Below are 26,365 nucleotides of genomic sequence, written 5' to 3' on the forward strand. Positions count from 1 at the left end.
GTGGGGTCTGTCTGTGTTGAGGGAACTTGTGGAATATAGCAGTTTCTAGTGTAGGGGAGGTAGAATTCCTCCTCTCCCCTCCTGGGGATTCCGGCATGGGATAGATGGACAAGGAGAAAAGCATGCACGCCAGGAGCTGTGGCTCACGCCGGTAATCCCAGCACTTTGGGAGGCCAAGGGGGGTGATCACGAGGTCAAGAGATCAAGACCATCATGGCCAACATGGTGAAATCCCGTCTCTACAACAAATACAAAAATTAGCTGGGTGTGGTGGTGGGCGCCTGTAGTCCCAGCTGCTCGGTAGGCTGAGGCAGGAGAATTGCTTGAATCCGTGAGGTGGAGGTGGCAATGAGCTGAGATTGCGCCACTGCACTCCAGCCTGATGACAGAGTGAGACTCCATCTCAAAAATAAAATAAAATAAAAAAGCATGCAAATTTTATTTAGTAAGCTTTTCATGGACATGAGAGCCTTCACATGAAGAATGAAGACTCAAAGCAACATTTGGAGCTGAACGCTTGTATCCCAGATTGAACAAAGAGCAGTAAACTATAGAAACATGACCAGACAGAGGGGTTTGGGCTAGGATGGTTAATTATGGAGAAGTGTCCAATTAAACTCCTCGCTTTGAATTCTTTACATATGAAAATGATGGTGGGAGCAAAAATGTAAGTGGGGGTGGGAGGGGGTGAGATTCTGTTCCCTCTGTAGGTTTCATGCGTGCCCATAGGTAGCAGAGTTCCCGGGGGCCCTTCCTGGCTGCATTGGTCTCATATCCTCATTTCTGCAAAACTTTCTCCTCCAAGAGGAGAGTGTTCAGGCCTTTTCTCCTCATCTACTTTTTACATGGTGTCAGACTTGGCATCTGTTTTGGTAAATATTTTAAATAGGGCTGAAGCCCATGAAGGGCTCCTTGCTGTCTGCGAGCCGGTGTGTGTTTGCACAAATAACGAGTCTCTTTGGAAGCGTAGCTGTGAACTTTACTGTGGCCTCGTAACTACACGTGAAGCCCGCTGGGAATGTCTTGGAGGACAACAGCAGTGCGTGGACGTGATGCCCGCGTGCTGTGCCCTGGTCCCTTGCCCCTTCCTGTTTTCCATCTTGATCAGGAAGCTGATCTGCCTCGATGGCCTCGGTTTTGTGTTAACATTTTTAATACAGTGAGCTCAGTAACTCAAATTAGAGACCACAGAGAAGGAGGGGACACAAAGAAATCGCTCCTTTCCTTCAGGCCACGTTTTTCCTCAAGGAGTTGACGTTTCTGGACATCTCAGGTTTCTCTCCAGTCAGCAACTGTCGTGTCCCATTGTTGGCTAAGAGAGGTGCTGGCCAACAGTGCTTTGCAGTACACCGCAGATGACAGAAATATCTGCACTGGTGTTATTCTCTCTCTCTCTCTCTTTTTTTGAGACGGAGTCTTGCTCTTGTCACCCAGGCTAGAGGGCAGTGGCGTGACCTCGGCTCACTGCGACCTCTGCCTCCCGGGTTCAAGCGATTCTCCTGCCTCAGCCTCCTGAGTAGCTGGGATTATAGGCGTGTGCCACCGCCCCCGGCTAATTTTTGTACTTTTAGTAGAGACAGGGTTTCACCATGTTGGCCGGGCTGGTCTCGAACTCCTGACCTCAGGTGATCCACCCGCTTCGGCCTCCCAAAGTGCTGGGATTACAGGCATGAGCCACTGTGCTGGGCCAGTGGTGTTATTCTCTAAGAGGCTGATGAGTTATGAATGAACAAATGTCCAAAAGTCACAAAAAAGGAAAGTAAGGCCTGAACGGCTTGTGCTGCCCCATGTGTCTCCCTTCACTCCTCAGCTGTGGCCTTGCTGTTTGATGGACCCCGGCCACGCACACCTGGGGCTAGAGCTGGGTGCCACTGTGTGGGGGTCCCTTGAGAAGGGAGCCATGGCCCCTGTGAGGAGTACGGTGGGCCAGGAGCATTGCTGGCATCAGGGATTTTTCCCAAATGAGTGGTCAGAGGAGGAAAAATTAGAAAAAGGGGAGAGATGGAGGAAAACAACTGGCATTTATGGACTTGTGTGTCAGGAATGTGAGACACAGTTCAGTAAGCTGGAGAGAGCTTTCCTTGTCCCTACTTGGTATTTAAGGAGACGGAGGCAGAGAAGCTGTTTCCTGCCTTTCTCAGGGCTGGTAGGTAGCAGAGGGAGGCTCTGCATGGCCCCCATCTGGCCAGAACCTCCTAAGGGCTCCGTTTCTGAGTGCACATGGGGAGAGGGTGCAGCACAGAGTTGACGGCTGGACTCCATTATAGCTGCATTTTATTTCAACTCTAAGGCTGGCCGCCTCCGTGCTGAAAGCCCGCAGGGAGAATATAAGGTGGGCTGGAGGGGAACGCAGGCCCCCTGTCTCAGCACTGTCCACACTTGGGACGGTCATACTCCATGCTGGGCTGTCCTGTGTGTTGGGGGGAGTGAGCAGCATCCCTGGATTCCACTCATGAGAGGCCAAGGGCCACCTCCGAAGTCTGACCATCAAAAATGTCTTCGGCTTTGGCAATGTCCCCTGGGGCAGTGTCATTGAAAACCACTGGAGTAGAGGAAAGATACCTTCCAGAAGGTGGGGAGAGAACTGCAACAGAAAAGGGAAACCACTCCATCACAACTTGCTCCACCACACACAGGTGGATTCAGAACAAGAAAAGAAACAATGCCAAATCAGAGTGACAGGGCACGAGGGGCATGTGTGAGACAGAGTGGGTGGGGAATGGATCTCTCTTCAGCTTGGTGTTTCTGTTTGGAAATTCTTAATTGTAAGTCTCCAAGAGGTGGCTCTTTCTCTGTGAAGGCACTTGTAGGTGCACAGGGTCAGAGCGTCTCTGCTGGGTGGTGTATCTCTCCCTCCTGCTTCTCCCATCCCAAGGGTCACCCACCTCACAGATACAGAACTGAGTCACAATAGAAAGAACAGGATTTCCTCCACACTGTGTTCTGGCAAAATGAGAGTAGACGAAAGTAGAGCACAGAGCTGGAGGATGAGAGGGGGCATCTCACACTGAAAAATTCATGGACAAGTGTCAGCCCCGCCCACAGAGCCCAGGGTGTCGTTCCCCACCCACAGAGCCCAGGGTGTCAGCCCCGCCCACAGAGCCCAGGGTGTCAGCCCCACCCACAGAGCCCAGGGTGTCAGCCCCGCCCCCAGAGCCCAGGGTGTCAGCCCCGCCCACAGAGCCCAGAGTGTCAGCCCCGCCCACTAGCCCAGAGTGTCAGCCCCGCCCACTAGCCCAGGGTGTCAGCCCCACCTGCTAGTCCCAGTGTATCAGCCCCATCTACTAGCCCAGACTGTCAGGCCCACCTACTGAATCCAGGATGTCAACCCCACCCACTGAGCCCAGGGTGTCAGCGTCCCACCCAGGTACCCAGCCATAGCTTAGTCACACTGGAACCTCAAATAGACATTATCACAACTACTCCAGAAGATAGATCTGGGAAGACACAAAAATTGTAGAGTGAAGATGTGCCATGAGAATTTGGAAAGAAAACGTAAAACATGTGAAATTGTTTTTTTTTTTTTTTTTCCTTGAGACAAGGTCTTATTCTGTTGCCCAGGCTGCAGTGCAGTATTGCCATCTTGGCTCACTACAGCCTTGACCTCCCAGACTCAAGCAGTCCTCCCACTTCAGCCTCCAGAGTAGCTGAGATTACTGGCGTGCGTCACCATGCCCAGCTAATTTTTGTAGAGATGAGCTTTTGCCATGTTGCCCAAGCTGGTCTCAAACTCCTGGGCTCAAGCATTCCACCTGCCTCAGCCTCTCAAAGTGCTGGGATTACAGGCATGAATCACTGCGCCTGGCCAAAAGTGTTCTTTAGAAGCATACAGATCTTCCCTGGGGAACGTGTTCAGTCTCAAGTGAGCCCTGCACTGATGCCCAGGTCCTCTGACCCTTGAGGTTTTGCTCCGGTTTTCTTCAGGCGCCAACTCCTCCAGCCTGGGGATCTTTGCCTGGGAGTGCCACCAGCACTTGTTCTTTTCATGAGGTCTCATCTTCCTCCAAGTCACCTAACACTGTGAGGATGGCATCACTGGGAGCCTCTGAGTCAGGGATCACGGGTGTGAGTGTGCACGTGTTTCCTAGGCTGTCCCACCTGTATGTACATTCATGCATATTTTTGCCATAACAGAGGTTCCTGTGTGCTATTTGGTTGTTGAGACAAAAGTGCTTTAAAATACCAAGCTGAGAGTCTCCCTTCAGCCTGGAGAAACAGGAGGCACATCACCCAGTGGTAGTTACCCATGACATGATGCCATGATTGATTAGTTTAGGGCTTCTGGCTGTGAAAAGAAAAAGGCCTCAAGGAAAAGCTCGGAAACAACCATGATTTATGAGTTTATGAGTCTCAATTAGGGAAAACAATGTATTGAAAAATGTTCTTTTTTATAGGGGCGTGGGAAGTCAGCAGTGTCTGGTGATATGATTGCTAACTTAATTCAGTCAATAAATTCTTTTAAAAGGAGAAAGCTTGGAAGTGACTAATCCATTAGTTTAAAGAAAAAATTCATAGTTGGCAATTACATGTATTTTTATGATAATCACAAACAGTAGTTTAAATTGCTTAAGTATATTCAACATCAGTGCCACAATACAGTCACCATAAAATACACATTTATGTCCTCATTCCAAAATTCTCGTTCTTCTTATTGTAGAAATCAGACATCAGCTAATGGCACCAAATATGTAAAGATGGTGGATGGAAGATATTCAGAAAATAGAACGTAAAGACTCTGTCTCATATTAGAAATGCATAGGGCGATTAGAGGCAGAGAAATCCAAATGCAGCTACATATAGTTTCATGCAGTTGATACTTTGTTATATAATGCATTACTTTTTTTTTCTATTGAGATGGAGTCTTGCTATGTTGCCCAGGCTGGAGTGCAGTGGCACGATCTTGGCTCACTGCAACCTCCACCTCCTGGGTTTAAGCAAGCCTCCTGCCTCAACCTCTGGAGTAGCTGGGATTACAGGCGCCTGCCACCACACCCAGCTAATCTTTGTATTTTTAGTAGAGACTAGGTTTCACCATGTTGCCCAGGCTGGTCTCGAAGTCCTGACCTCAAGTCATCTGCCTGCCTTGGCCTCCGAAAGTGCTGGGATTACAGGTATGAGCCACCGCGCCTGGCCTATAATACATTAATATTTTAAAATTTTTAGAGAACTAGAGAATCTCATTAAAATCAGAATTTCCAAGGTGAATTATTTTATTTTACTTTTTTGTTAGAAAAATTAAACTAGTTTTTTTTTTTTTTTAATTGAAAAAGAAATGCCTAAGGAGAATCTCTTGAACCTGGGAGGCAGAGGTTGCAGTGAGCCAAGATAGCGCCACTGCACTCCAGCCTGGGCCTGGGCAACAGAGACTCTGCCTCAAGAAAAAAGAAAAAGACAAAAAGAAATGCCTAAATGTGCTAAAATACTTCAGACAGCAGCTCACTGGGTTTCCCTCCCTAAAGCCTCTATGTGGATTTGTTTCTTCTGGGATTTCTGGTGACTGTAACAGGTCAAGCTGTGTGTGTCCAGGAATGGCATGAAAGGGACACACTGTGGTTCTCACCTTGCTTTACTTACTGGTGAGTCTGCTGACTTTCTGCATCTCATGCACAGATTTACTTCAAGCTGCAAGCTCAGTGAAGTGTGGCAATTAACTCAGTGGTGATGGGGTGACAATAGAAACTTAGTGTTGTTTTGAGAGTTAAACAAAATAACCAAGGAGAAGTGGTTTAGCCAGTGCCCAGCACTGAAAACTTGTGAATATTGCTGTCCTTATTGTATTTTTATTATATCCACTGTTACCTATTTCATTTAACAATTGCGTGTCTATACTGTAATTCGTTAATGAATTTGGGCTTGATTGGTATTTGGATAGTCTCCCATCTTTTGCTGTAACAACCAGAGCTGGAACAAGCATCCTTACAGTTGCACCTCCAAATAGCCTGGAAGATAAATTCCTGGCTGTGGAACTGTGCATAGGCACACGGCTGGTTTTGGTAGAAGTCCTTATGGTGCAGCAGAGATTTTGAGGCATCGTTCACACCATGGGCCAGGCTATAGGTATCTGACTCCCAGCCCTTCCATTGTCACGCATGAACTCTCTTTCCTATTCCAGTTTACCTCTGTTTAATTCGCACTGTAGTTTGAATCTTTTCGTATTTATTAGCTATTGCAATTTATTTTTATGTAAACTCTTTGTGTCTTTTTTTTTTTGAAACGGAGTCTCACACTGTCGCCCGGGCTGGAGTGCAATGGCATGATCATGGCTCACTGCAACCTCCCCATCCCAGGTTCAGGCGATTCTCCTGCCTCAGCCTCCTGAGTAGCTGGGATTACAGGCACCTGCCACCATGCCCGGCTAATTTTTTGTATTTTTAGTAGAGACAGGGTTTCACTATGTTGGCCAGGCTGGCCTCGAACTCCTGACCTCGTGATCCGCCCGTCTCGGCCTCCCAAAGTGCTTTTGGTTTTCTATAGTCTTTTTTCTCATTAATGAACAGAGTTGTTCACTCATGGTTTTGTATTATATGCTTAAGTCTGTGATCATTTGGAATTTACTTTTTATGAAGAAGGAGATAGGACTTCAGCTTAATTTTTTTCTCAAATAACTGTCCTGTTCCAGTGATTTATGGATTCATCCTTCATCTTCCCGTTTAGTTGAAAAATTGCCTTATTAATAATCTTTGTTTTCATACATATTTGGATCATTTCTCTATTCTCAAATTCCATCCTACTGATCTGTCACAATCCATGTGTTAGACTTAATGGAGTAATAGACATTACTCCAAGGAAGATGTGCTGTCTGTTTGCATTTTCTTGGACTTTCGTGTCTATATTCATTAGAGATACTGATGTATAGTTTTGTTTCCTTCGATGTTTTTGTCTGGTTTGGTATTAGGGTAATACTGACCTCATAGAATAAGTTGGAAAGTATCCCCTCTTCTTCTAGGAAGAGACTATGAAGGATTGACCTTAACTCTTCTCTAAACATTTGATAGAATTCACCAGGGAAGCCTTTTAGTCCTTTGTGTTCCTTTCTGGGAAGGGTTTTTTTGTTTTATTTTGTTTTGTTTTTGTTTTTAATAAATTCAACCTCTTTACTTAATACAGATCTATTTAGATTTTCTGTGTCTTCATGAGTCAGTTTAGTGGTTTTCATTTCTGTAGGAATTTGTCCATTTCGTCTAGGTTATCTAATTTGTTGGGACACAATTGTTCTTAATATTCCTTTGTAGTCCTTTTTGTTTCTGAAGGTCAACGTAATCCCTGCCTTTCATTCTTAATGTTCTTAATATTAATAATTTGAGTCTTTTCTTGGTCAGTCTAGCTAAAGTTTGTCAGTATCTTTTCAAAGAACCGGGCCTTGGCTGGGCTCGTGGCTCACGCCTGTAATCCCAGCACTTTGGGAGGCCAAGGCGGGCGGATCACAAGGTCAGGAGATCGAGACCATCTTGGCTAACACGGTGAAACCTGGTGTCTACTAGAAGTACAAAAAATTAGCTGGGCGTGGTGGCGGGCACCTGTAGTCCCAGCTACTCAGGAGGCTGAGGCAGGAGAATGGCATGAACCCAGGAGGCGGAGCTTGCAGTGAGCTGAGATTGCACCACTGCACTCCAACCTGGGCGACAGAGCGAGACTCCGTCTCAAAAAAAAAAAAAAAAAAAAAAAAAAATTAGAACCAACTTTTGGTCTCATTGATTTTTCTCTGTTGTTTTGCTGATTTCTATTTTATTTATCTCCCTTCAAATCTTTGTTATTTCCTTCCTTCTGCTAGCTTTAGGTTTAGTTTGTTCTTCCTTCTCTAATTCCTTAAGGTGTAAAGTTAGGCTGTTGATTTAAAATCTTCTAAAAAGTAGACTGAAAATTTAGAGCTGTAAATTTTTCTCTGCTTTAGCTGTGCCCCTTAAATTTTATGTTGTGTTTCATTTCTGTTCATCCCAAAGTATTTTCTAATTTTTGTGTGTGATTTCTTCTGTGCCTTGTTGATTATTTAAGAATGTTTTGTTTAGTTTTCATATATTTGTGAATTTCCTCAATTTTCTTCTGCTGATTTCTAATTTCATTCCATTGTGGTTAAACATACTTTATGATTTTTAATCTTTTTAAATGTATTAAAGGTTATGTATTAAAGGCCTAGTATCTTGGAGAATGTTTTATGTGCACTTAGGAAGAACATACATTCTGCACTTGGGGTCAAGTGTTCTCTTCGTGTTATATCTAGTTGGTTTATAATGTTGTTCAAGTCTTCTATTTTCTTACTGATATATTGTCTAGTTCTTCTGTTATTGAAAGTGGAGTGTTGACATTTCCAGTTATTGTTGAATTATCTATGTCTCCTTTTATTTCTGTAAGTTTCTGCTTCACATATTGTGGGTCTCTGTTGTTAAGTTCATATACATTTATAATAGATTGATGAGTTGACCCTCTTAGCAGTATAAAATGTCCTTCTTTGTTTCTAGTAATGATTTTTGCCTTATACTATCATGCATCTCTTAAGGGTAGGAAACGTTCTGAAAAAATATGTCACCAGGCTATTTTGTCATTGTGTGAGCATCATAGAGTGTATTTACACAAACCTAGAAGGTTTAGCCTACTATACCCCTAAGCTATATGGTAGAGCTTATTGCTTCAAGGCTATTAACCTGTACAGCATGTTACTGGACTGAATATTATAGGCAATTATAACACAGTGGTATTCGTGTATCTTGTATATCTAAACATAGAAAAAGTACAGTAAAAATATAGTATAAAAGATTTCAATGCACCATCTGCATAGGGCACTTACCACGAATGGAGCTTGCAGGACTGGAAGTTGCTCTGGGTGAGTCAGTGAGTGAGTTGTGAGTGAATGTGAAGGCTTAGGGCATTACTGTACACTGCTGTCGATTTTATAAACACTGGACACTTAGGCTAGACTGTTTATAAAAATATTTATTTCTTTAATAATAAATTAACCTTAGCTTAAGGTAACCTTTTTACCATATAAATTATTTAATTTTTTAAACTTTCTGTTGTAAAAACACTTAAAGCACTAACACATGCACAGCTGTATAAAGATATTTCTTCTTTATGTTTTTATTCTAGAAGCTTTCTTATTTTCAATTTTTTAAAACTAAAAACGAAGGCACAAACACACACACATTAGCCTAGGCAAACACAAGGTCCAGACCATCCATATCACTGTCGTCCACCTCCACATCTTGTCCCACTGCAGGGTCTCAAGGACAGTAGCACACATGGAGCTGTCATCTCCTGTGTTAACAATGCCTTCTCCTGGATACCTCCTGAGGGACCTGCCTGGGGCTGTTTAACAGTTAAAAGTAGGAGTACACTGTAAAATGATGATAGAAAGTATAGTATAGTAAGTACATAAACCAACAACATAGTCCTTTGTTGCCATTATCAAGTATTATGTACTGGACATAATTTTATGTGCTGTACTTTTTTTTTTTTTTAATTGAGATGGAGTCTTGCTCTGTCACCAGGCTGGAGTGCAGTGGCGCGATCTCGGCTCACTGCAATCTCCTTCTCCCAGGTTCAAGCGATTATCCTGCCTCAGCTTCCCAAGTAGCTGGGATTACAGGCTTGTGCCACCACACCCAGCTAATTTTTGTATTTTTTTTTTTTTAGTAGAGACGAGGGTTTCATCATGTTGGCCAGGATGATCTTGATCTCCTGATCTTGTGATCTGCCCTCCTTGGCCTCCCAGAGTGCTGAGATTACAGACATGAGCCACTGTGCCCAGCCTGTGCTGTGCTTTTATATGAATGGTAGAGCAGTGGGTTTGCTTAGACGGCATCACTATAAGCCTGTGAGTAATGCATCACACTACAACGTAACTAGGCGATAAGAATTTTCCAGCTCCATTGTAATCTTATGGGACCACTGTTTTATATGTGGTTCTTAGTTATGGAGCACATGACTGTAGTTTATTTTGTCTGATACTAGTGTAGCCACTCCAGATTTCTCATGGTGGTTGTTTTATGATACATCTTTTAAACCTATTTGTGTTTTTGAATTCGAAGTGTGTTGCTTGTAGGCAGCCTATGTTTGGGTAGTGTTTTTTTTAAATCCATTCTGCCAGTCTTGGTGTTTTGATTTGCCTTTTTTACCCACTTACATTTAACTTACTTACCAATATGGTACGCTTTACTTCTACCATTTTGCTACCTGTTTTCTGCATGTCATAATTGTGTCTTTTTTATTTCTCTATTTCTGCCCTTGTTTGCATTAGATAGTTCTTAATATACTTTTAAAATTCCCTTATTATTTGTTTATATATATTTGATGGGGTTATTTTCTTAGTGGCTTCATCTTAAATTTTTTAAAATCTAGTTTGGATTAATACTAAATTTTGTAGTATACAAAAATTTTCCTGCAAAATATCTTGCTTCCCTTCCCTCTCTTTTGAACTGTTAGTGTCATAGACTTTATATCTTATGTGCTATTAGTCCATCAACATGGTCTTACAATTGGGGCTTAATGCAGTAGTCTTTTAAAACAAGTAAGTGAATAAAAGAATTACAAAAAAACATGTTTATACTGTCTTTCATAGTACCTACTTAGTTACCTTTACTAGTACTCTTTTATTTATCTCTTCATGTGAATAAAATTCTTATCCAGTGTTCTTTTATTTCATCTTGAAGGACTCTTGACTATTTCTTATAGGGTAGTCTGCTAATGATAGATTTTCTCATTTTTTAAATTTAATTTTTATGTAAAATTGATGCAATAATGCTGTATTTTTATGAGGCACAGTCTGATACTTCAGTGCATGTATGCATTGTATAATAATCAAATTGGGGTAAGTACCATGTCCATCACTTTAAACATTTATTATTTCATTGTGGTGACAACATTCAAAAACTTCTCTTCTAGCTATTGTGAAATATACATTACATTGTTAACTCACCAAAACTCACTCTTTCTAACTTTGAACCCATTGACCGACCTCCCCCAATCCTTTCTTCTCCTTCCCCTACCCACCCTTTAGTGGCCACTATTCTACTCTCTACTTCTATGATCAACCTTTTTAAATTGTCCTTCATTTCTGAAGAAGAGTTTGGCTGGATATTGATTTTTTTTTTTTTTTTGAGACGGAGTCTCGCTCTGTCACCCAGGCTGGAGTGCGGCACCATCTCAGCTCACTGCAACCTCCGCCTCCCAGGTTCAAGCGATTCTCTACCTCAGCCTCCTGAGTAGCTGGGATTACAGGTGCCCACCACCACACCTGGCTAATTTTTGTATTTTTAGTAGAGATGGGGTTTCACCATGTTGGCCAGGCTGGTCTTGAACTCCTGATCTCAGGTGATCCGCCCACCTCGGCCTGCCAAAGTGCTGGGATTACAGGAGTGAGCCACCACGCCTGGCCTGCATATTGAATTCTTGATTGAAAAATCTTTTTTTTTTCCCCCAACACTATGATTGTGTTGTCCCCCGGGTTCTGATGAGAAGCCAGCTTTTAACATTATTGAAGATCCCTTTTACGAGATAAACCGCTTCTCTTGCTGCTTTCAAGATTCTGTCTTTCAACAGTCTATGATGTGCCTGGTCGTGGATATCTTAGAGTTTATCCAACTTGGAGTTCTTTGAGTTTCTCAAATGTGTAAATTAATACTTTTATCAAACTTGGTGAGTTTTCAGTTATGTTTTCTTCAAGTGTTTTTTTCTCCTTCTTTCTCTTCTCCTACGGGACTCCTATTATGTATGTGTTGGTATTCTTGATAGTGCCCCATGGGTCTCTCAGGCTCTGTTCATTTTTCTTCATTCTGTTTTCTTTGCAGACTAGATAATCTCTATTGACCTGCCTTCCAGTACACTGATTCTTTCTTCTGCCTGCTCAAATCTGTTGTTGAGTCTGTCTAGTGAATTTCGCTTATGGCACTTTCAACTCCAGAATTTCTGTTTGATGCTTTTAATCACCTTATTACTATTCTCTATTCAGGAAGATAAAGCTATTGTAATTTAAAATTCTTCACATATCCTTTTCTTTATTTTTTTGAACATATTTATAACATCTTATTTAAAGTCTTTGTTGTATGGCTGGTTAGCTCAGTTGGTTAGCATGTGGTGCTGATAAAGTGTTTGTCTGTTAAGTCCAAAATCTTGGCCCCTTAGGGACATTTTCTGTTGGCCACTCTTCCCCCCCATTCTGTGCATGTGACATACTGTCTTGTTTCCTGGCATGTCTTGTGATTCTCTGTTAAAAACTGGACAATTCAGGTAGCAAATCACCATACCCTTCAAAGTTTGTTGTTGATGCTGTGTTTTTTCTTTTTCTTTTTCATTTGATAGTTGATGGTGTTTGCCTTGTTACTGTTAGTTTGGCAGCTTTCCTTGACTAGTTCTCTGGTTTATGTATTTCCTGTAATGTGTGATCACTGAGTTATCTGCTAATTTTTAAATAAATAAATAAATAAAAAGAAAGATTTTATTTATTTGTTTGTTTATTTATTTATTTATTTATTTATTTTGAGACAGAGTCTTGTTCTGTCTCCCAGGCTGAAGTGCAGTGGCCCGATCTCTGCTCACTGCAGCCTCCTGGGTTCAAGTGATTCTCCTGCCTCAGCCTCCTGAGTAGCTGGGATTACAGGCACCCACCACCACGCATGGCTAATTTTTGTATTTTTGGTAGAGATGGGGTTTCAGCACATTATGCAGGCTGGTCTTGAACTCCTGACCTCAAGTGATCCGCCCACCTCGGCCTCCCAAAGCGCTGGGATTACAGGCGTGAGCCACCATGCCCAGCCTCTTTTTATTTTTAAACCCTGGATTCTGTGGGGTCACATGCGAGCCAGTATAATTGTATATAATTAGCCAGCCACTGTTCAGATTTCCTTTCCATACATGCCTTGCCTGTGTTTCTGACACCTTTCATCAAGGATCTGTATGAGACGGAGACGACATGCTGTCCAGCTTCAGGGAGTTTGTAAGACGGCTTCAGCTTTCATTTCCGGATTGCACAGGGTCTCATTGTCACCCAGAGAGGAGTGACTGTGGTGTCCTCTCCTGTCCCAGGTCTTTTCTGGGCATGCATACAACCTCTTCCCTTCCCTGGGAATGTGTCAGAGCTTTTGAAGTTCCATAGGTCCTCTAATTCTTTAGGATTTCCTTTTAAATTCAGGGTCAGGCTCATGTTGACTGCAGTTATAGTCAGCTCTAGGCAGCTGAGGTTGCCAGCAGTTTGCTGTTGTTTTCCTAATGCCCCAGGGGTATCTGCCATCAGCCACCTTCCCTACCCCTCCGCCCCCAGCTGAGTTCTGAGGCGAATCTAGAGATTTCCCAGAGTGCTGCAAGTCCAGACAAAATGTTGACTCTGTTATGGGGCCAGTACTTTTCACAGAGCTCCAAGAGTAGAGTCTCTCACTGTCTGCGAGGTTGGTGGCCTTGGCTACTTCACCACTGAGCTGGGGAGGGAGGGGCAGTGGGAGTAGCCCAGGTTAACTGGTCACAGACTCACCTTCTTATCAAGGTTCAGCAGGTTCCCTTGAATAGACAATTTTCACTTCATATTTTTGTTGGTGTCAGCAGAGAGCAAGTTCATCCTAGATATCACTCTGCCACTCTGGAAGTGGATTCTCTAGTACATTGCCCATTTATTTGTTTGTTTATTTATTTATTTATTTAGAGACAGAGTCTTGCTCTATTGCCCAGACTGGAGTGCAGTGGCATGATCATGGCTCACTGCTGCCTCAACCTCCCAGGCTCAAGCGATCTTCTCACTTCAGCCTCTGGAGTGTCAGGGATCACAAATGCACACCACTATACCTGGCTTTTTTTTTCTTTTCTTTTTTTTGTAGAAACAGGGTTTCCGTATGTTACCCAGGATAGTCTTGAACTCCCAGGCTCAAGTGATCCTCCCTAAGTGCTGGGGTTATAGGCATGAGCCACTGGTGCCAGCTATATTGCCTTTTGAGTCTGGCTTCTTTCACTTAGTGAAATGTATTGGAGATGCTTCTGTCTTGTGTATGTTGTATCAGTTGGCTCTTTCTATGGTTGAGTAGTGTATGGTAGAGTTTTTAAAGTTATGGGAGTTTCTTTGGAGTTGTAAAGATATATATGCACATGTAAAAGGGGATGTTGTCAGAGAGATTGTGGAACCTTGGGCCTGCCAGAGTTCCTGGAGAATTTCGGGGCATTTCAGGTTCAAAGCCAGTGGAGCAGGTCAGTGCTCTCCAGCATTGTGGAGGAATAGGAGCCCGTGCCCTGTAGCAGATCTCAAGGGCCACAGAGATGTGTCGCAGGGGCTCTGAACCGTGACACCGTCATCGGCCTCTGGTGTAGCAGGCACCACCCCACATCTGGAGCAGATATGAGTCCTGGCCCCAGCCTTCAGACAGTGAGCCAAAACTCAGAGACTCCTCGTGCAAAATGAACATGATGGTGGTCACCAAAGTATTTGTTTACTCATCAGATATTTTTCGAGTGCCTAGTGCATCTTGGGCTCTATTTCAGGGGTGGGACAGACGACCATCACCTAGACTCTGGAGTTTCATTCTGATGCAAAGACAGACGGTGAACCAGATGCGTGTGTGCACACACAGTGCTCTGGAAAGAAATACAGCAAGGAAGACAGCAGTCTGAGAGTAGGGCTAAGTAGGCTTCAGGTTGTCCAGGGGAGGCCTTGTGTAGGAACTCACACTGAAACAGGGGCCTGAAACAACGTGAGAGGTGAACCATATGCACAGGGACCCTGAAACAAGTGAGGCGGCAAACCACATGCACATATGGGGAAGCATTTTCCAGGCAGAGGAAAGAATAAATGCAAACTGCAAGGGAGCGGCTGGAATTGGAGCTGAGGGAGGGAGAGATGAGGAGTGGACGCCACCCCAGGAGCAAACTCTGTGTGTGTGTGTATACGTGTGTGTACCCATGTCCGTGTGTGTAGGGCTAGTAAAGAGAGCTAGCTTTTCCTCTGAGCAAGTGGGAAGATGCTGGAAAGTACTGAGTACAAGAGCGTTCATTCATTCATTCATTCATCCACCTAATGAGCAACTTGCATGCTGCTCTTCAGGTGCTGGGGGTGGCAGTGAGCACACAGATAGAATCTCCTGGCCCCATGAAGGCAAGACAGAAAAATAAACAGCCAGTTGCCTCATGGAAGGCATTAAGGGAAAAGCAAGTTGGGAGTGGTTAGGTTAGGACTGTATGTGTACATGTGGAGGGAAGTATTTGACATTTTGAGTAGGGCCAGGGAGGGCCTCGCTCAAGGATGTAGTGTTGTATGAGAAAGATTTTTTAAAATTCGGTAAACTTTGTAAATGTAATTTACATCTACAGAAGTACATAAATTGCCAGTGTATAGTTTGATGAATGTTAACGTGGTATATACACCCACCTAACAGCAGCCACACCAGCAACTCCCAGCAACCTGCTCCCACCCAGGCATTGAAGCCAACTGTGTTCTGACTGCCATCACCACGGATGACGTCTGCCTGTCTTTGAACTTAGTGTGAGTGGAAGTGCACAGCACACATCTTTGTGTCTGGCTTCCTCCACCCCACCTGATGTGTCTGAGCTTCACCCATGTTTTGTAGGTGACAGGGTTTGAAGCCCCTTTGAGAGGCTTCCTGTGGCTGCTGCATGGAGAGCAGGTGGGGGCCGGGGGGTGCTGCAGTCGCCCACAGCATGTTAGAAGGGCAGGTCCTGATACGTTCTGCAGATAGAGCAAACAGCATTTTGTGATGGATTGGGTGTGGGATTTGAGAGGAAAGGAGTCAAGGCGAACTCCAGCCTTGTGGCCTTAGCCAGGAGCAGGGGTGGAGTCAGCACTGTTGCAGCTGGGCAGCCCTGCAGGGCGCAGGTGTATAACGGGAGGCCGGGCTGTGGTGTGGACAGGTCAAGCATGGTGTCTCCTGGACATGCAAGCGGAGGTGTGAGCAGGTGGTGGGATTTCTGAGTTGGCTTTCAGGGGAGCGGTCTGGCCTGGACAGGTGGTTTGGGAGTTGTGGGTGTTCTGGTGTTATTTAAAGCAAGCCCTCAAGGAGTCAGGATGGAAAGAGAGGGAAAGCTTTTCCATTCAGAAGACTGGGGAGGAGGACAGACTTGCAAGCGGGTAGAGGCAGGAAAAGATCCAGACATGGGCAGTGGAGTGGGGAGGTTGTGAGCACGATGTGCGTGGAATGGGGGCTGTGTGAATGCTGAACAGGGTCGTTACCCACAGCAGTCAGGCTGCAGAAGGCCAGTACCACCTCCATCCCTGGTGTGCCCTCCAGGCTCGCAGAGCCGTGGAGTGGCATTGGTGTAAATATTATGAGAAAAAGAAATGTCAGCCAAGGAGGTAAGAGCTGAAAAGCTCACGTGGGCACAAGACTAGGCCTAGGGAGGGGCTGCAGCTGCAACTGAAACCCTGGAGGGGTGAAGTGGGAGGATCGCCGGTCTCAGCAGATGGCTGTGAGGGTTGGAGGTGGCTTCCATATAAGTGAGTGTTGGCCTCAGAAGGGAGGCGTTTGGGGCACTAGAGTCACTAACAAGTTGGCAGTTCCTGGGCATGCGAGCAGTCCCAGCACACCTGTACTTAGCCCAGAGAGCCTATCCATCCCTTCTCAGCGAGGCACTCACTGTCAGGCTGAGCCTTGCCATTGTGTGAGTCATTCTCAAGTCAGCACTAAGTTTTGAAGACAAATAATGCTTCCCTTTATGGGTTGAATTGTGTCCCCGAAAACAGAAACACAGGAGTCCTAGTCTTCTGTGTCTCAGAATGTGCCCTTATTTGGAGATTGGGTTTTTACACAGGTAATTAAGGTAAAAGGAGGTCATCAGGGCTCTCATCCTATGGGACTGGTGACCTGTAAGAAGAGAGATTTGGACGGAAAGATGGTGTGCATGGAGGGACAATGAGGAGATGGAAGGAGAAGCCATGGTCTGCCAGCAAGGAGTGACCAGCAGCAGATCCTCTCTCCCGGCCCCAGAAGGAACCCGCCCTACTGACACCTTGATCCTGGCCTTCCAGCCTCCTGAACTGAGACAAGGCGTTTCCATTGTTTAGGCTGCCCCATCTGTGCGGCTTTGTTGTGGCTGCCTTAGGAAACCAACACAGAAGCTGCCTTAAAAAGAATCACTGCTACTTCCTGTGATCATAGCAGACATTTACCCCTGTTTGATTCCAAGACTCCGAAGCAAATTCTGGCTGCCAGAGAATCTTCTGCTTTTGAACCCCCTCTGGGTTAGCCTCTGGCTACATGGCCTGGGACGTGGATTCCTGGTTGATGGAGGTGGAGCCTGCTCCAGACCTGGCCTTAACTTAAAGTAAGCTTGTCTAACCCGCGGCACATGCAGCCCAGGACGGCTTTGAATGCAGCCCAACACAACTTCGTACACTTTCTTAAAACATGATGAGGGTTTTGTTTGTTTGTTTGTTTTTTTTTGCTATCAGCTATCGTTAGTGTTAGTATATTTTATGTGTGGCCCAAGACAATTATTCTTCTTCCAGTGTGGCCCAGGGAAGCCAAAAGATTGGACACCCCTGAAAAGCCTTAAGCAAATGGAAGACATCTGCTTTCGCTGCCAAAGGATAATGCAGTTTCTTTTCTAATCAGGGTGGTTTGTTTTTTTTCTTTTTTACATCCCTCCCTTTAATTAAAAACTTTGCAGAGATTCAAGGTGACAAAGTAACCTTTTGTATACATGGGAATAACTAATATTCAAGAGCTACTTCCTTGAAACTAGATGAAAAGATACAATAAACCTGGAGCCTTTACTTAGCATTTCTGTTTGCTCCTTTTCTGCTGGTTTTGGTGCAGAAACAAGCAGCCACTTAAGAGAAAGCAAGCCTCAGCTCCCTGTCACAGAGTGGGGACCTCACCTTCTCACTGTATCTGGTGGGGGTGGAGGTGCGGCATTTGGCCTCCCAGCCCCGCTGGGCTCACCGCTGCCAGGGCTGTGGATGCTGGGAAGAGAGAAGGTCTGTGAAAGGCCTCAATTCAGCCGCCTGAGCAGCCTCTCTCCCCCTTCAGCTAAATGTTCCTTTGGCCCCTGACAGTGGGCTTTTGTTGGGGGCTCTGGGGGCTGTCAGAGACAGAAAGTAGAGCTTTATGAAGGCAATATTGAAGGGAGTTGGGCTGGTACATTGACTCACTTGGGGGTTTAATACGTTTGCTGTAGAAGTGGAATTGAAGCAAAGTTCAAATTGGTGAAACGGTTACTCCGTTTTCAAGTTGATGAGTTTTAACTCCCTATTTCCAAAGGAGTTAAGCCAGCCCTTAAAGGAATATAAGACCAGAGGCTAGTATTTACTCAACTCAAAGTTAGAAATAATGAAAATAAAAAATTACAGACTGTTAAGACCACTACCAATTAGGTACTGGCAGCCCACCTGGAATGCTGTTTGGTTTTCTAGCTGCAATTAAAACACAGGGTGCAGTGTCTTAGTAAGAGCATTCCCTGAAACAGTCTCAAGGCTCTTTGCTATTGACATACTTCTCCTGACCCAGGTCCCAGACTAATAACGGCCTTACCCTTTCAGGACTATATACGCTGCTCCTTCCCAATTTTTAACTTTTCTTCCTTAACTGTTGCCTTTCTAGCACCATGGGTGTTTTCGATCTGACATGTTGCTGAGCTGAGTAGTTGTTCTGGAACACGAGTGACATTTGCACGTGCAAGTGGGCCAGTGGGTGCACAGAGTTTGCTCGCAGCGTAGCTCATTGTGAAATCTGTCCTTGCCATTCATTCAGGGGGTGTCTGGTTTGCAGCACCGTCACCTTCTCAGGCTGTGCTTTTTCCCTGCCGTGACTTCTGTTCTTTCACACATCCTGCAAATTATACCTTCGCATGAGGACAACCAAATCCAAGAATGCCAAGCTCTGGTGAATAAAATACAAAAAAGAGGCTGCTTTGAAGTTGTCTGAACATTCTGAAGACTGCATCTAATTGCATCACAGTAAGCATACCTATTCAGATCAACAGGTGAAGAGATGAATGGATGAACAGTCTGAATAACAAAGCATGTTTAAAAGAAACGCAAATCAAAACCAGAATAGCACCATGGACTCAAATCCAAGGGCATAGGTGAAACGTCATTAATAAATGCTTGCTTAATGGTGTGACTGCTGTTAATGAGAGAAGGATTGTGATACTAGAGGTAGAGCCTGGGAATCAGAACAGATGTGCTTGCTACTTTGCAGATACAAATTTATCTCTTTTTTGAGATGGAGTCGCGCTCTGTCACCCAGGCTGGAGTGCAATGGTGTGATCTTGTCTCACTGCAACCTCCACCTCCCAGATTCAAGCGATTCTCCTGCCTCAGCCTCCCAAGTAGCTGGGATTACAGGCACCTGCCACCACGCCTGGCTAATTTTTGTATTTTTAATAGAGATGGGGTTTCACCATGTTGGCCAGGCTGGTCTCAAACTCCTGACCTCAGGTGATCCACCCGAGGCCTCGACCTCCCAAAGTGCTGGGATTACAGGCATGAGCCACTGCGCCGGGCCAATTTATCTTATCTTGTTGATGCCATAAATCAAAGTGTCACGTCAGAGGTCCGTGTTGAAAGAAGGTTTTCAGAAGAGTTTTGTTTGTTGGTTATATAATTTCTTTCTTTTTTTTTTGAGACGGAGTCTTGCTCTGTCGCCTAGGCTGGAGTAGAGTGGCGTGATCTCGGCTCACTGCAAGCTCCACCTCCCAGGTTCACGCCATTCTCCTGCCTCAGCCTTCCGAGTAGCTGGAACTACAGGCGCCTACCACCACGCCCAGCTAATTTTTTGTATTTTTAGTAGAGATGGGGTTTCACTGTGTTAGCCAGGATGGTCTCGTGATCCACCCGCCTTGGCCTCCCAAAGTGACGGGATTACAGGCATGAGCCACTGTGCCTGGCCTGGTTGTATAATTTCTAATTCTTCAGAATCTGCACCTCCAGCTATTGCAGGCGTAATGTGACTCTCTAACAGCAACCAGGCATCATCCCTATCAACAGTGAACCCTTTCACTTTGGCCATTCTGTAGACACCAATTGGTTCAGCCTGGAATATACAAGACATTCATAAAGTGCTTCCAAGAATATGCTACAAATTCCTGCTTAAGAGCTGATGTCTCCATGCCAATGACAATTCCTGTAGGACTCAGCTAAAAAATCCAACATTTTCCAAAATGTTTTAATTTCTAAATATTTGCCAGCATGCTGTATAAATCATTGAATAACATTAAATCCAGTGAATCTGTGTCAGATTCTGTTCATAGGGTTAGGGTGCATACTCGGCTTTGAGGCCATTTACCAGGGATTGCATCATTAAGAATGTAAAGTATTGGCCGGGCACGGTGGCACAGTGGCTCATGCTTGTAATCCCATCACTTTGGGAGGCTGAGGTGGGTGGATCATTTGAGGTCAGGAGTTCTAGACCAGCCTGGCCAACATGGTGAAACCCCGCCTCTACTAAAAATACAAAAATTAGCTGGGCGTGGTGGTGGGCACCTGCAGTCCCAGCTACTTGGGAGGCGGAGGCAGGAGAATCACTTGGACCCGGGAGGCAGAGGTTGCAGAGAGCTGAGATCCCACCACTGTACTCCAGCCTGGGCAACAACAGCGAAACTCTGTCTCAAAAAAAAAAAAAAATGTTTAAATGTTTGGAGGTAGAGTGTTTTATGCAGTTCTACCCGTGAGCCTTGGTTTTAAGGGATTGAACAAGGTGATGGAAATGTGTAATTGTTCTTCAGTAAACTTTTTACTTTAGTTTTAGATTTACAGAAAAGTTGTGATGACAGTACATAGAGCCCCCACACACCCCACACCCAGTTTCCCCTATTGTTAACACCTTACCTTGGCATGGTACATTTGCCCCATAATATGGGTGCATTATTCTTGACTAACGTTCACACTATTCATTTTCCCTTAGTTTTTACCTAATATCCCTTTTCTGTTCCAGGGTCCCGACCAGGATACCACGTTATATTTAGTCTTTGCTTCTAGAGTGTTGTGTGTTTTTGACATGGATAAAACTAGATATTGAATGTGTCATTTCATTATACCAGCCACACTTAAATTTTTGTTTCATATTGAATGTTTTCCTCTCTTTAAAAAGTATCAAAAAAACTAAAAGAAGCTTATAAATCACTACTCCCCTACTCACCTACCCAAGGGTTGAGTTTCCCTCTGGCTTCACCTCACCACTCTGTGATGTTTTTACAGTGAAAATGACCCAGGTCCAGCGGAGAAAAGTCAGGGCACTGCGCCTGTCATACGGATGACATTCTTGATGGTCATGTAGGGCACACTTACGAGCATTTTACCCAAACAAAGGATGTGTGGGTTTGGCTAGAGTAGTGTCTTCATTTTCAGGAGAAAAATATATTGAAGCCCTGAAGAGTCAGGACAGATTAATCTCCTCTCAGAATCTCTTTTCTGATGGCCCAGAAGGCCACGTGGCCTCTCTCTTGCTCCTCCAGCTAAATCCAGGCAACTAACGAGGACAGGGACCTTGCCTGTTGAGCTCATCATCTAGCTGGGGTGCAAGAGTGCCTGCGCCAGGTGAAAACCGAACAGGCCTTTATGTAAAGAACGACTCAGGGCAGGTACTGAGGAGATGTTGCAGGGTGCACGACCGTGATCAGTCACCAGCCATATCGGGTTGGCAGTCACCACCGAGGCAGGTTGTGGTGTTGTGAGGTTGTCACAAAGTCATTCGGTCAGGAACGATGATAGCCCATTAGGTGCAGAAGCACATGCTCAGTATGTGTACCCATTGCTACATCTGTTGTGGTGGCCCCTAAACTGGCCAAGTTGAAAGCGTTCCCTGATCCTCCGAGTCGCCAGCCATTCCTCCTGGCTTGTGTGCAGCAGGAGTTGGGGCATGTGCAGGTCTCCCCACCAGGCCAGTCTGGCTGCTCCTAAATTGCCCCACCTTGGGAGCAGCAATCCTAGTAGCTCTGGCATTTTGGGGTAGTTCCTCCCTTTCATACTTCAGTCATCTCTGCGGCCTCATGTATGTTTTCCACATCCCCTTCTCCTTGTGGAGCCAGACCCCCCGAGTCTGGGAAGTGGTCTGAGTGAGCCAAATTAATGGCCTTGTTTATTAATCCTGTGGTACAGCATGCTTTCTTCTTTTTTTTCTTTTTGCTACTACAGGGCATGCATTTTGAAAAGTATAATTATAAAATTGATGCTTGTTCAGAATACTGCATATTATATGATTTCATTTATAGAAAATGTCCAGAATAGGTAAATCCATAGAGACAGCAGATTCGTGGTTACCAGGGGCTGAAGGAGACAGGATAGAGTTGGCAGGGGGCTGACTGCTAATGGGAATGAGGTTTTTTAGGGAGATGATGAAATGTTCTGCAATTTCATAGTGGTGATCATTGCACAACCTTGAGAATGTACTGAAAACCACTCAATTGCACACTTTAAAATGGTGAATTTTATAGTGTGTGAATTATATCTCACACACCATTAAAAAATTGATACTTTTTCACAGTAGAGCCATTTAAATTGAAATAAAAGAAATTTAAATTACCTATAATTCCAGATAACTAATAATAACATTTTGATGATGATGATGATGATGGTGTGTGTGTGTGTGTGTGTGTGTGTGGCAGTTTTGTTGTTATTGTTTCCATGTTTTGTTTATTTTGGAGGAAAGGTGGTATTCTTAGCTCTTTTTACGGGTTAGGAGAAACCCTATTGGGTTCTGCTGAAAACACTGAGCCCTGTTTTCACTTGTACCCATCCTACAAGTTCACATACTTCCTGTCACATTTTGCTTATCGACTTTAGAAGGCTGCAGTATCTGGAGTGAGCCCAAACTATGTAGTATAGGAAGATAACACTTTAAAATTTCAAAATGTAAGTGGTGTCTTAGTTTCTCAGATTAGCAATAACAACCTAGTTTTGTTGAAACTTAAAAGTGTCAGTTCTAAAGATCTTGTGATTGGACATGCTGAGTTTATTAACCACATTTGACTGGCAGAGGAAGTGAAATTTCCACGCATGAAAATGCCTCCATTTCTGAATTAGAAGCTGACTTGGGAAGAGCTAGGACTCTTTTCCACAGGGAAATTGGGCTAGTGAAGCTTATTTTTCTTTGGGGTATGTATTTATTTGAGTGTTTCACACCATTTGTCAATTTCTAAGCAGTTAATAATTTTTATGTCTTTTTTCGATGTGTGTATATAGTGCAAGTATGTTTGATTTCATGTGGTCTCTCTACATTTAAACAGTGCTGAGTGATGGTGTGTGTAATGTGCTGATTTAAAATTTCAAATCCAAACTGAAGTCTTTAATACTTCAGCAGAAGTCCATGGACTGCCTTGCATAGCTGATGCCAGCCTCTGTTCTGTAGCAGGAGGTGCTTCTGTCTGGGTTTCCATGATGGGACCACTCGTCCTCCCCCAGGGGTGCAGCACCGGCTGTCCCCATGTGGTTTACCTATTGTTGAGGACTAGTAAAACACCCGAGGAAGAATGGGAGGATTGCCCCAGGAGAGGTGTATGGTTTGCAGGGAGACTTAGAGAATAGAAACTTTTCTTCTAAATGGCTGGTCATGGACATTTTATGAAAGATGGCTCAGGGCTTGGATTTTGGGGACGGGTAAATTTGGACTAGAAATGATAGGAAGAATGGAAGTGAAAAGCCACAGCGCCCATTTATGTCCTTTACATTGTGGGGTGGGTACTTGGCTGCTGCCAGTGGGTCTGGGGATGGGGAGGGGAATGAGTTGCTTAAGAAATTCTCCAACTCTGAATTTATTACCCAATTACCAGGACCTCCATCTGGAGGGCAGCCTGCGGCATCTGGCCACAGAAGTGTTTGATTTTGCCAGCCAGTGCTTAGGTTTCTTTCTCTCCCTCTCCCTCCCGCTCTCTGTCCCTCTCTAAATGAAGCCCAGGCTCCACTGACTTATTTCCATACCTGTGTTGCGAAGCCCCCACATTTGCTATTCTTGGGATAAGCTTCAAAATCACTTTTACTGTTACATCGTATCTTTATATCACTATAAAATCCCTCTAGAGGTTACCATAATGTCTTATCCCTCTGTGTTTTCTACAAATACTGGGTAGTTTTGCTAGAATGCCGTTGTCTTTGCGTAAGAAGCAAATTAAAGGCTCCTGAAAGGAAAACTTGTTTAATACCTATCCTGGTTTCTTTTTCCCAGGTGAAGTGGAGGTTCTGGATCCGAACGACCCTTTAGGACCCCTTGATGGGCAGGACGGCCCGATTCCAACTCTGAAAGGTGAGCTAGGACATGCAGGTGCTCTCCCATGTTCTCTGAATGCCCTGTGCTGAGGCTCATCTTGCACTGCCACTGCCTGAAGGAAGGCACTGGGGGTCCTCTGGCCCCTTGCTGCCCCCTGGTGGTGGGTATGGTGGAACGCCACCTTGATTCCTGTGTTTCTTGACTTGGAGGGCATGGCGGGCCTGTTGGGGCCACAGGTGGGAGGTGACACGCAGGGAGGCGTGGGTGGACAGATGGCGGCCTGGCAGATGGGGAAAGGGCCTGAGCGGAGTCTTAGGAGCTGGATTCCTGTTGCATGTGACGCCAGAGGTGTGTGTACGTCTCAGTGGGCAGACGGCCCTCCTCCTCCCAGCCACCTGGAATTCTGTCTTGTGGCTTCAGTTCTTCCCCTGGGCCTGTGGTCAGAGCCATGCTTACTTGGCGCACCTCGCTGGAATGCACCATAGATTTATAGGGTGAATAGAACAAGTTTCCCCCGGATGCAGACCTGTGGCTTGAGGAACTGACGTGTTTGCTAATGCATATAGTGTCACCTCATCGCCACAGATAGCCTGTCTCAGTCAGCTCGGGCTGCCTTAGCAAGCACCACAGACCGGGCAGCTGAAACAACACACACACTTCCTAGTTCTGGAGGCTGGAGGTCCAAGATCAAGGTGCCAGCACAGTTGGGTTCTGGAGAGGACCCTCCTCCTGGCTTGCAGGCAGCCGCCGCCTTGCTGTGTCCTCATACGGTGGAGAGAGGTCTGTTTGATTCTCTTCTCATAAAGACACTATTCCCGTCATGGAGGCCCCGCCGAAACCGACCCAATAGCCCTATAGGCGGTTCTTTGGGATAAACAGAGAAATTGACCCTTCTGGTCTTAAAGTTTGAAACTTACATTTGTTTTATCTTGAGTTCCTTCTTCAGGAAAAGGATGCCCAGACCTCTCAAAAAAGTATCGAATCATGCTTCTGCAGGCCCTCCTTCATCATGTCTGCTTCCTTACCCCTCCCTAGTTCCTGTTTTCTCACACATAGTTACATTTCTTCTCTGGTGTATAAACCCCAAATTTTAGTCCATTGGGGAGATGGATTTGAGACTGAGTTCTCATCTCCTTGGCTGCAGCACCTGATTAAAGCTGATTAAAATCCTTTTCCTTGGCACTGCTTGTTGTTTTAGTGATCGGCTTTCTGTGTGGGGAGCAGGAGGACCTAGATCGAATCCCGGTGTTTTCGTAACACCCCCCTCATGACCTCATCTAATCCTAACTACCTTCCAAAGGCCTCACCTGCAAATATCATCACATTGAGGGATAGAGCTTCAACTTATGGGTTTGGGGGGTACCACTGCTCAGTCCATAACAATCAACTGCCAGAACAGCCACTTTATTTCTGTCCAATCTACAGAGTGGCTCTGCACAGCTTCTATATGGAGGTCAGTTGTTTAAAACCAAGAGCAAGTGGAGCTCTGCCCAGCATGCAGGGTAGCAGTGAGGCTGGTGCCTGGTGCTTGGAGGCTTCCTTAAGAGGATTCCATCCTCTGTAGGATGTTAAATGTAGTAAACGCATGCTCTGAAAGCTTGTTTAGCACACTGGCCTTGGGGACCACATTTCCTTAGGAAGAAAAGTAGTTTTTGATGGTTAGATTCTCAACTTCTTTCTCAAAAGCCTGACTTAACCCACAGTGCAGACAGACCACAGATACTTACTGATTGCTCCCATAGCTGGCTCTGCACGAGATCCTAGGACATGTGTTGGCTGAACTGTGCTCTCTGCTGCTTGGATTTTACAGGTCTGGGGAAAGGCAAGCTGTCAGGTCATGATAAAATTCTGAGTTGTGGCAAGTGGCCTAAAGGAAGAGATCAGGTTTTGGGAGGGTAGAAGAGGAACAGATCTCTTGATTTGGGCACAGATGGTTGTGCTGAGATCTGAAGAGTGGACACTGGCCAAGTGAAAACGGGAGGGAAGTGTGTGCGAAGCCCAGTGGGGGCCCTGGGTCAAGCGGGACTTGGTGTCGTGGTGGTACCGCAGGGCAGATGCCTGGCTTATGGGCTGGGGCAAGGTGGAGGTCAGAGTCAGCCAGGGCTGAACCCGTGAATCTCAATAGGGCAGCCGGAAGGCTCTTGAAATTCAAGTCAGTTAGAATAAAGAAAATTAAGATTTCAGTTCCTTGGTTGTACTGGCTACATTTCAATTTGGCAAGAGGCTCCCACAATGGGTAGCAC

The 26,365-nt window shown here is 45.1% G+C and overlaps 1 protein-coding gene across 5 annotated transcripts in view; it reads left to right on the forward strand.

Annotated features, from left to right (window-relative positions):
* The window catches only part of ROR2 (receptor tyrosine kinase like orphan receptor 2), a 222,218-nt gene that overhangs the window by 144,850 nt on the left and 51,003 nt on the right, over window positions 1-26,365 (forward strand). For all 5 annotated transcript variants that reach the window (XR_002916289.3, XM_024252698.3, XM_063714274.1 and 2 more), the window contains one exon: window positions 24,081-24,158. Coding sequence is in view for 1 of the 5 variants with exons in the window: in XM_024252698.3 (XP_024108466.1) it covers window positions 24,081-24,158 (78 nt within the window). In the remaining 4 variants the exon portion in view is untranslated. The remainder of the gene's footprint in view (window positions 1-24,080; window positions 24,159-26,365) is intronic.

The sequence above is a fragment of the Pongo abelii genome, chromosome 13 (genome assembly GCF_028885655.2).
Source record: "Pongo abelii isolate AG06213 chromosome 13, NHGRI_mPonAbe1-v2.0_pri, whole genome shotgun sequence".
NCBI lineage: Eukaryota > Metazoa > Chordata > Mammalia > Primates > Hominidae > Pongo > Pongo abelii.